The sequence below is a fragment of the Mustela erminea genome, chromosome 5 (assembly GCF_009829155.1).
Source record: "Mustela erminea isolate mMusErm1 chromosome 5, mMusErm1.Pri, whole genome shotgun sequence".
Classification (NCBI taxonomy): Eukaryota; Metazoa; Chordata; class Mammalia; order Carnivora; family Mustelidae; genus Mustela; species Mustela erminea.
This window is the reverse complement of record NC_045618.1, coordinates 141982563-141993851: the sequence shown is the minus strand read 5'-3', so window position 1 is coordinate 141993851 and position 11289 is coordinate 141982563. Positions and strand designations below refer to the sequence as shown.

Here is an 11289-nt window from a genome sequence, read left to right as displayed (position 1 = left end):
CCCTCAGACACTGTGTCGCTATCACAGCCATCCTCCATGGTCTGTTTCAGGATGATTTTACATGAGAGAAAGATGAACTCCTAATTTACTTAAGTCACTTTGCTTTTGATTCTCTATGTTAGAAGATGTACGCAAATCCTAACAGATTCACCTCGCTCATACCAGTGCTCAAAACCCATTCTGGAAAAAGGTCACTGGAGGAGGTGAACATCCAGCAAACTAGGACGCCAGTTCTGGTGGCTGGTCACCGGAGGGGGGTGCAGGCAGTACCTTCGCCAGAGTGTTTCGAGATGCAGAAATACCCTCCAGGATCAGTTTCACCTTCAGGGACAGAGGCTTCTGGGCACCCAGCAGCATGCCTGTCTCCATCCCAAAAGCTGCCTGGGGGAGAGAGAAGGGCGAGGTCATCCGTGGATTGGTGGGGAGACTTGAAACCCCAGCGCAGAACCTGGCACTGCTCAGCTAGAGAGACCCAGGCCCCAGGGCTAAGGGTTTACGTGCATCATGTCATCAACTCCTTACGATGACCCACAATGATTCCAACCCCCCGGAAGGCAGTGAGGACCACATGGCACACAGGAGCCACTCCACAAACTTGGTTTCCCTCCCTGACGAGATGCGTTTCCCCAGAAATGCAGGCTTCCTTGGTGTCCCTTCTATACCCAGCCTCCCAGTGAATTACTGAGTGACAATGACCCTTCCGTCACCATCTGCGTGCCCTCCAGCTGCCTGAGCTGCCCTTACCTCGCGGGGGGAGTTATTGGGCCATTGCTGAGCCTACCAGGGTGCAGAGCCAAGCCAGACCCAGGGTAGGCACTTAAGGGGAGGTAGGCTTTGGGCTGGGAGGCAGGCAGACGTGAGAGCCAGTCCAGCTTCTGCCACTGACCTGACAGAGGCCAGTCCCCACACCTCTAAGGGTCCACTCGCAGAGAATGAGTTCGCAGGTGTGGTCTCACGAGAGCGCATGTTGAATATTCAAGGAGGTACGAAGCTCCCCACCCAGAGCAGGGGCTGACCGGTAGAGGAGGAGGCGGGGTGGGGGGGGATGCCAGGAAAGGGAAGAGGGAGAGAAGAGCAGCCCCTGACCATGTCGGACCCCGCTCCCATGGCCCACCAGCCTTCCATCACCTTGGCCAGGATGTCCATGGTGGTGCAGGTCAGCATATCCTGCATGGACACCGGGGTCTGCCCATCAGCCTTGGCCTCCAGAATCTCCACCAGCTGCTCAGCTTTCTCGTTGAATGTTTCCATCAAGCTGACCAAGGAGCTGGGGAAACAGCATCCGTTGAAGGAGCCAAGAAATTGGAAACAACTCAACTATGTCTATTGACTGAATGGATAAGCAGAATGTGGTATGTCCAATACAATGGAATTCCAATTGGTAATAAAAAAGGGAAATTCTGGGGCACCTGCGTGGCTCAGTTGGTTGAGTGACTGCCTTTGGCTTGGGTCATGGTCCTGGGGTCCTGGGATCGGGTCCCTCATTGGGCTCCCTGTTCTGTGGGGAACGTGCTTCTCCCTCTGTCTGCCACTCCCCCTGCTTGTGCTTGCTCTCTCTATATATATATCAAATAAATAAAATCTTTTAAAAAGGGGGGGATTCTGAATCATGCTTGGGCATGGATGAACTTCCAAAATCTTATGCTAAGTGAAAGAAGCCAAAAGAAATGTTGTAGGATTCCCTTTATGCAAAATGTCTAGAATACGAAAATCCACAGAGAAGGAAAGAGGATTAATGGTTTCCAGGTGCTGAGGCCACTGAAGGGAAATGGGGAGTGCTTGCTTTTTGGGGGTGATGAATGTATTCTAAAATGGACTGTGGTGATGGTTGTACAATTTTGTGACTAGGCGAAAACCCACTCGATTGTAAGTGATGAATTGTATGGTATGGAAACCGGACCGCAATAAAAAGCTATTTAAAACACAAAATGTAGCCCAAAGTGAGAACTATGATAAAGAAAATGAAAAACCCAGAGGAGGACTGATGTGGTCTAAGTGGCTGAGTCCCTGCGGGGGGGGAGACCCCCACCCGCAGGCATCACTGCCACTCACTCCGTGATGTTCAGTCCTACACCGCTGGCAGCCTGCCTTGCTCTCTCTCTGACTTATTATGCCCTCTCCTCTCTCCCTTCAGCTGGGGGGAAGCCCCTCCTGTGAAACCCACCCCCTTCCCAAAGCCCGCCATCTTGGAGACACTCACCTGCGGCTGAAGGCCAGGTCCATGACCCGGCGCTGTTTGTGCCAGCGCTCATAGTCACATTCCGACACCAAGCCTTGGCCAAAGAGTCTGCCGGAGACAAAGGTCTGACGTGAGAAATGGGGAGGAAAGGGGGACTGATGGCTTCATGCGGATGGGATCCCCTTTCAGGATGGTGGGAATGTTCTGGAGCTACACAGTGGTGATGGCTACACCATATTGTGATTGGACCAAATGCCACAGAATTGTAACTCCAAGGTGGTGAAAATGATGACTTTTGTGAATTTTACCAGGACAAAAAATAACTAAGAAATGGGATGGTCGTGTGCCCCAACCTTGCAACCCCCGCACCCGCCCATCCACTATCCAGAGGGGAAAGAGGAGAAGGAAGGTGACAATGACAAGAGCGGTGGCCACTATATGGGGCACCTGTTGTATGCCTGGAAGCCAGGGCTCAGGCCTTCATGCTATGCCCAATGCCCTGGGCCCTGCGGCCCCCCTGCCTGCCACCAGAGAATTTCCCGTCCTCTCCCCCAGCCCCTCCTCAAGCCTTACCTCTCACCAAACACAGTCTGGATTGCGTGGTACATCTTGGAGTCCTTGTTGTACTTGGTGGACATCAGGAACTTCTAAACATCCCCAAAAAGCCAACATGAGCTCGTGCACCCGTGAGAGGCTACAAAGGACTAAGTAGTTTTCTGAACTCTTGGGAAACAATGCCCCAGCAGTCACCATTACCTGAGTCCCAGCTGTGGCGTGAGGACTTCGTCTAGCACAATCTCACCTAACCCTCCAGGAACCCTGCCTTCCAGCAACAGCATCTTGTTTGGGGATGAGGAAAGCAGGGCACAGAGGGGTGCAGTGATATTCCTGTGGCCACACAGTGAGAGTGTGTGGGGGGTCCTCAATTCCGTGCCCACGCATGGACCTCAGGACACACCATCTTCCAAAGCAGCGAGAACCAGAGTGGGGAAGGGGAGAAGCTCAAAGCGAGGCCTTCTGGGACACAGGAGAGACCCTCAGCACAGATTCAGTATCGTTAGTGCCAACCTAGGCACAGAAGTCAAGGAAGGCTTCTTGGAGGAAGGATCTCAACTTGCCTCACCGCAAGCTGGATGGTAACAATAATAACATTGGCTGACAGATCTTGAGCCAGTACAGCCAAAGCTCAGGCTTGAATTTGGAGTCAGCTGGCTTGAATTTGGACCCAGGCTCAGCATCTTGGTTCTACCACTTGTTAACTCTATGACCACAGGCAAGTTACTCATCTCCTCTGCCTTCAGCTTCCTCATCTCCCCTGATGGGGTAAGAAGAGTGCCTGCCTGGGAAGGTTGCTGTGAAGAGTAAATTCACTCTGCATAAAAAGTCTGAGAGCACTGGGACACAGCAGCTGCTCCATAAATGCCAGGGCCACACCAGCATCCTATAGCTCACTTAGTGCACAGTCATCCTGAAGATGTAGGTGCTATTTTTATGCTCATCTTACATATGATGAAGAAACTGAGATTTAAAATGCCTGAGGTCACACACACGGTGAATGTCGGACCTAGGATTTGAATCCAGGCAGTTTGCCATGGGAGAGAGGAAGGAGAAGACTGTGATCCAGGCAGAGAAAGCCCAGGCCACATGCTGCCTTCAGGCAGAGGAAGAAGTGGGGAGGGGCAGCAGCGGGGCTGGATCCCAGAGGTCTGCCTTCTGGCTCACTGAGCTTTATCCCGTGGGCACTGGAAAGAAGCAAGACGATATCTCTACTCTACATTAATCCAGGGACTGCTGGTATCCGGGAGCTGAGCCTAGGGGGGTGTAATATCAATTTTTTCAGGGGAAGAAAACCCCCAAAATGGCTGACTTTGGATCATGAGCTATATCCTGAGAACCCCAGCCCCCCATCCCCGAAACACTGTCACTTATAAACCAACTTTTGTCACTATCTACTCCTACAGTTTCCATCCCTATGACAATAAAGGCTCAACTCCCAGGTCCCTCTAAAACATCCCTAAATAACCCAAGGTCTGTGCTAACCCCCCAACCTAAACTGAGGAGTCTCCACACTGAGATACAGCAACCTCAACACAGGCTCCAATCGTGTGTCCCCATAGTAGGGGGTCCCCATGTCTGCTGTCCCTGGGGCTGGGGATCCTTTGAAGGCCCAGTGAGCTAGGTTCTGGGACATGAGGGGTGAATGGGGCACCCTCAGCACCTTTGCTGCCTTCTCTGAGTGTCCATACTGACAGCACTCTTCTGCACATTAAGGGATAACTGCTGGGAAGTTGACCTCTTGCCATAAGCAGTAAAAGAAAATTTTTTTAAAGGCAAAATGCATGAAATGTCTGTTTTCAGACACTAGACAAAAGGACGTGCAGGACTGTGAATCCCAAGAGAAGAAAAAGGAAAAAAAAAAGATGTGAGCCCTACAACCTAAGATTACTCCAACTTTCTATAATTTCAAGATAAAGGCAATAAAATATAAAACTGAAATATAGCCCAGCAGGCTTTCCAAGTTGGTAAGATAGAAATCAGAATCCAGACAGGCCAGAGGAGGCTAGAATTTATAAGACAGAGCACCCGAGGGAAGGGAACAATGCATAGGAAGAGGTCCTATGCAGAAATCTGCACAGGGATCCCCTACATCTTTGGATGAATGACCCATACATGCATATAGTGAACACAAGACCGAATTCAAAACAACTTCTAGGAAAAGGAGAAATATGGAGTAACTACAGGCTAAACTATTCTCAGAGCTTACACAGCCCAAGAACTGTTCAACTTCCCAAAGGAATGAAACAAAAGTGAGCACTCAACAATGTACAACTCACAATGTCCAGGGTCCAACATGAAATCACTAGACATGTCAAAGAGCAGAAAAGTCTACCTATAGCCAGGCCCAGAAATAACAGAGATGACGGAGTTTGCAGACAGGAACTTCAACACATTTATTACAAATATTGCAAATACTCACAAGGAACGCACATATCCAAGAAGTTCGAAGACTCCTACAGAGCATTAACAGAAAGAAAAGTACACCAAGGAAGATCATAATCAAATTTCTGACACCAGTGATAAAGAAAAAATCTTTAGAGTAGACAGAGATGAAGTAGTATATCAGTAGACTGATATAAGTTAAAGATTATACTATAAATCCCAGGACTACCACTAAGAGAAAAAGAAAGAGGGCCAATAAGCAAATGATGGAGATAAGATGAAATACTAAAACATACTTAATCCAAAAGAAGGCAGGAAAGGAGGGGAGGAGAACAAAAAACAGATAGGACAGAGAACAGTAACAGTACGGTAGATTTAAACCTCACCATATCAGTGATTACATTAAATATGAATAATCTAAGCACTCCAATTAAAAGGCAGAGATTGTCAGACTGTAAAACAGCAAAACCCAACTATATGCTATCTATAGGAAACCCACTTTAAATATAAAAACCCGGGGATACCTGGTGGCTCACTCCTTAAACATCTGCCTTTGGCTCAGGTCATGATCCCAGGGTCCTGGGATTGAGTCCTACATTGAGCCCTCTGCTCAGTGGGGAGTCTTCTTCTCTCCCTTTGTTCTCTCCCTCTCTCTCTCCTTTTCAAGTGAAAAAAATAATCTTTTAAAAAATGTGTGTGTATATATCCACACACATACACACATATTTATATGTGTGTGTATGTATGTGGAGATATATATATATATATATATATATATATATATATATATATATATATCTCCAAATGAGCTAAAAGTAAAAGGATGGTAAAAGATCAACTCTTCAACACTAAGCAGAAGACAGCTGGAGTAGCTACAAGAAATGGAATATTACCAAGGATAAATCGGGACATTTCTAAAGATAAGAGGGTCAATTCATCACAAAGACATATCAATCCCAAATGTGTTCATGCCTAATAACAAAACTTCAAAATATATGAAGCAAAATAGATAGAACCAAAAGCAGAAATAGGAAAACCTATGATTGTGGTCAGAGTTTGACATTCCTCTCAAAGTAATTGCTAGAAAAACTATACAGAAAGTCAGTAAGGACTTAGAAGATTCAGCTAACACTACCAACCAATTTCTCCTGACATTTCTAAAATATTCCATTCAACAATCACAGAATATACATGCTTTTTAAGTGTTCATAAACATTCACTAAGGAAGATCATAAGGGAGGTCATAAAATAAGCTTCAATTTGTTTAGATCAATTGAAATCATGAAGAGTATTTTCTCTGGCCTCATGGAAATAAACTAGAAATTAATAACAAAAAGTATTTGGAAATACCATAATATTTAGAAATTGAATAACATAATCTAAATAATCCATGAATCGAAGAAGAAATCACAAAGGAAGTTAGAAACTGTTTTGCACCAAATGAAAATAAAAGCACAACATATTGAAATTATGTTACATTTGTGCTAAAGTAGTACTTACAAGGAGATATATGGCTGTAAGCACTTATATTAGAAAAGAAACAAGGTCTAGAATCAAATTTCTCATCTTCCACCTTAAAAAATTTGCACAAGAACAAATTAAATCCAAAGTGAGTAGAGGAAGGAAATAATAAAGAATAGAGAAAATAGAATGGAGAAATCCAATAAATCCAAAAAAATAATAAAGAATAGAGAAAATAGAATGGAGAAATCCAATAAAACCAAAATCTGGTTCTTTGAAACGATAAATAAAATTGATAAACCTTCTGCTACCCTGATGAAGAAAATAAGAGAAACCCAAATAACTGTTTGTAGGAATGAAAGAAGGGATATCACCACAAAGCCAGTAGACATGAAAAAGTTAATCAATACATATTATGGACAACTTCATACCAATAATTTTAACAATTAGATGAAATGGACAGATGTCTTGAAAGACATGAATTACTAAACTCAAGAAAAATAGAAAATTGGAATGGCCATAAATCAATTAAAGAAAGCGAGTAATTAAAACAAAACAAGAAGCAATTCCTTCAAAGAATATGCCAGGCCCAGATGGCTTCACTGGTGAGTCTCATTATAAACATTCACGGAAAAAATAGCATTACCCCATACAAATGCCCTCAGACGACAGAGGAGAGGGGACATTTCCCAATTCCCCTTACAAGGTCTATTAAACTGATTCCCAAACCAGACAAAGGCATTTTAAGAAAATAATAAATATAGAAATAAAAAATTCTTGGCAGAAGATGAGTAATTTGTATCATGACCAGGAATGCAAGGTTGGCTTAACACTTGAACACTAACCAATGCATTCATCATATTAACATATATCGCTCAACTTTTCTCGCTGGGCATCACCAAGTTCTTTGCATGTGGTTTTTAGTGCTTTAAAAATGCATAAACTGTGTCTATATTTGAAATTAATTACAAAAAATGATTTTCAGCATCCTCTTAGAGACACCATGGTGGTTCAGTCTTTTCTCCTGATCTGGACCCTCCGTCTCCTGCCAAGAATCACCCTGCTCAGCTGCTAAGTACCCAGCGTGAGAACAGAAGCACTGATGTTTATTGGGCAATTGCTGGGTATCAGGCACGGGCTGGGTGACTCTTACGTGTTATTTCAGCTCCAGCATCATCTCTATTATATAGATGAGGACACAGAGGCCCAGAGTGATGGCAGAACCACCAGACTTGAGCCCAGTTCAGCCAACTCCAAGGTAAATGATCTGCTGGCCATTCTTAGTGCTTAGTACCCACATGGCAGGTGTCTTCCTGTCCATAGTACAGACTGATCCATGCTCCCTGTTTCTTTATCTCTAACGTGGGGGCTAATGAAAGGCTCTCCCCCTGTGAGGATTAAATGGATTCATAATCGTGAAGTACATAAAGAAGTGCATATTTAGGTATCTGTTGTCCCTTTCTTTGTAAATATATGTTTATATAAATATTTGTGAAATAAATCAATTGATCGTTAATTCTCATTCTAGTCCGGAGACAGAGGGGTTAAGATCCCACCTTGAAAATGAAGGAACCAAGGCTAAAAGAGATGAGCGAGCTAAATGTGTGTGCTACCTGGGCCACATTCCCAAACGGTGGGTGGTCAGAGAGAAAGACACCACTCGTTTCTGGATCCTTGGGAAACCAGCCCAAATGCTGGTGCCTCCAGGACATATCTCCCGCAGTCCCTGGGATCTGAGTTTCATGCCCCCAACCTGGGAAGGGAAGGGCCCTCCCCATGGAACCACTCGGCTTCCTACCTTGACCGACTCAGGGCTCGTGACGATGACCGAGGTTTTGTGGAAGACATTGACCCGCACGACAGGGCCATACTTCTTAGCCCTAGAAACCAAAATGACCCAAAGGAGGCTGTCAGCTATGAGAGACGTGAATATCACCATCACCATCACCACCCAGCAGGAGGATCAGGGTCCCATCCTAGGACTCCCTGTTGAGTCACACACAAACACATACTGGGTCTCCATTTCCACATCCGTGAAATAGGGTTGCTACACTTCTCCTTTGCTGGGAATCAAGCCAGATCGTGTCTTTGAAAATGCTTTGGCAAGTGTAAAACACCACCACATACACTGACTATTACCGAGTCACACCCCCCACCCAGCTTACAGATGAAGAAACTGAGGCTCAGAATGTCTGATGGCTGGTCTCAGGTCGCACGGCTGGCGGAAGGCAGAGCTTGCCTTCTGAACCAGCCTCCTCTGCCTCTCCACTCAGGGGAGGAACTTTGGGGGTAGCAGTAACCTGGCGGGGGAGGGGGGATTGTATGCACTGGCCTGGGGGACAGGGGGTTGGTGCCCCATGAGGGACCTGGGTTGGAGTAAGGGCAACAAATGACAACTGGGACCCACCAATCCAAAAACACATCTTGGAGCACGCGGCCACAAACCTCATCCTTTCTCCAGAAGTAGGGGAGATGTCCTAGAAGGAAACTAGAAGAAACGGGAAATATTAAGATCACCAGAAGTCACCGTTAAAGAGTGCCCCCCTTCCTACAGGACCCCGTGAGGTCGGCGTTATTAGGCCCACTTCGCAGATGGAAGGACTGAGGCGCGAGGAGGTATGGTGCAGGCTCAAGGGCACCGGGCAGTAAGAATGAAGGCAGAACACAAAGTCAGGTCCGGCCAGCTCCAGATGTCTCCATAGAGAAGAGAGAGAAGGATGAGACCATCTCCCTGGTGCAGGGGCGGGGGGCTGGCACGTGGAAAGTGGACAGTATTATTGTGCGCATTTACCTTGAGACATCCACTGAACATTGACTGCAGGCTGGACACCATCCTCCGCCTCATTCCAGCTGACCTTCCCTACTGCCGGGAGGTAGATCTGTTGTTAACCTGTCTTACAGGTGCGGCAGCACAGGCACAGAGGTGATCATCTGCTCACCGTGGCACGGTGGGGACCAGGCCGCCCCAAAGTCCTTCTCGCCAGGGGATTGTTTGGTGATGCTAAGTCTGCAGTGTGTGCATAAGTCTGGTGTGATCACCAGCATGTGATCAAGTCTGTTTGGCGTCAGCTTGTGGCAACTTTTAAGGTGCTTCCTATCCCCTGCATGACTTACTCCAGTCAAGCTCACTGACTGCACACCATCTAGAATGGACAACAAAACTGCAGATGGGGTTTCTGGGTCAGAGAACTCACCTCCTGGCGGGAGATGGAGAGCATATAAACAAATAGGTAAGTAAATATGCAGTCGGAGAGTAATGGGAGAAAAAGCTCAGGGGTGGATAATTAAAGGCAGGGTCAGGAAATGGCCCTGTAAGAAGGTAACATGTGAGCTGCCATAAGTGAGGGACTTGGCTGCCCGGGTATCTGGGAGAAGAGCATTCCTGGTCAAGGAAATAGCAGGTGCAAAGGTCCTGAGGTAGGAGTATACTTGGTAAGTTCAAGGAACGGGGGGCAGGTGTTGAAGCTGGAGTACAGTGTTTAAGGGAGATGTGGTACAGAATAGGTTTCCCAAGGTAGGGGGCAGATCACCCATAGCCTTGTGGACTGCTGTCAAACTTTTGCTTTGACCTTGAAATTGGGGCCACTGGAGGGTTTCGAGCAGAGCAGAGACAGGGTCTGATGGGTTTTCAATGGCTCACACTCACAGCTGCTGTGCTGGGAGTAAATGGGATGGATGGAGGGCAGGAAGGGAGGCAGGGGTACCAGCGAGGGGCTGTGAAAGGGGACACGGCTCAGACCCGTGCAGTCGAGAAGCCCCATTTCTAGTGTACATTGTAGGAAGAGCAGAGCGGACTTGCTGCGGGGGTGGGTGTGAGAGTGGTGTCAGGGCTGACCCAAGTCTCCTGGGCTGAGTGTCGGAAGGATGAATGGGGCTGCCATTTACTAAGGTGAGGAGGACTGAAAAGGAGCTGGTGGGGGGTGGCAGACCCCATCATGCGCACCTCTGCCCTTGGGTATTTGAGGACCAGCATGGAGACTCTGCCAGGGGGTGCCCAGCTCTGCCTGCCGGAAGGGCGGGCCAGAAGTTCCTGCTCCACACCCCCAGGGCAGCCTCCACCAATGACCCTGTGCCCTCCATCTGTGTGGGGGTAAGCTCCCAGAGCTCCCCGGGGAGGGGGTGCACCTCAGTTGCTCCCAGAGGTAACTTGATTTTTGGCTTTCTGACCTCCTCCCTCTATCTAATTGCCAGCTCCCCTCAGGATCACCCCCCCCCAAACCACTTACATTTCCATTTTTGTCTCAGGATCGGCTCCTGGGGACCAACCTGAGACAAGTGGTTTAAATTAGGCATTGGGCTCTGAACGTGTCACGTCTGCAGAGGAAAGCTACTAAGGGAAGCAGCAGGTGAGTACGCACTTGAAGCCAGGCTACAGATGGGAATGTGACAGTCCGCAGCAGAGAGGCAGCACTTAGAGCCCCGGCAATGGAATCAGACCCCACGGGGGTTAGTGTAGACGGGGAAGAGACCCAACGACTGAGCCAGGCCATCAGGCAGCAAAGGGACCACCAACCAGGGAGACTGCGTGGGAGCTGCTGGGGAGGCTGGAGGCGAGCCGTGGGGAGTGGAGGGGGAAGGCTGCAGAGAGAGCAGGACAGGGAAGGGACGGGCGCTCCCCCAGGCTGCCCTGGGGCCAGGCAAGACCAGGACTGAAGTGTTTTTGTGCATGGAGCTACAGGGGTCACTGGTCACTGCGACCTTGGCCAGAG

The 11289-nt window shown here is 47.7% G+C and overlaps 1 protein-coding gene across 1 annotated transcript in view; it reads right to left on the bottom strand.

The window, feature by feature from the left end:
- LOC116591883 (cholesterol 24-hydroxylase) overlaps positions 1-11289 on the bottom strand; it is a 33114-nt gene that overhangs the window by 17257 nt on the left and 4568 nt on the right. The window contains exons 2-7 of the mRNA XM_032345243.1: positions 8988-9068; positions 8379-8460; positions 2753-2826; positions 2201-2287; positions 1129-1267; positions 271-381 (exon numbers count right to left, since the gene is read on the bottom strand). Of these exons, the coding sequence (XP_032201134.1) occupies positions 271-381; positions 1129-1267; positions 2201-2287; positions 2753-2826; positions 8379-8460; positions 8988-9068 (574 nt within the window). The remainder of the gene's footprint in view (positions 1-270; positions 382-1128; positions 1268-2200; positions 2288-2752; positions 2827-8378; positions 8461-8987; positions 9069-11289) is intronic.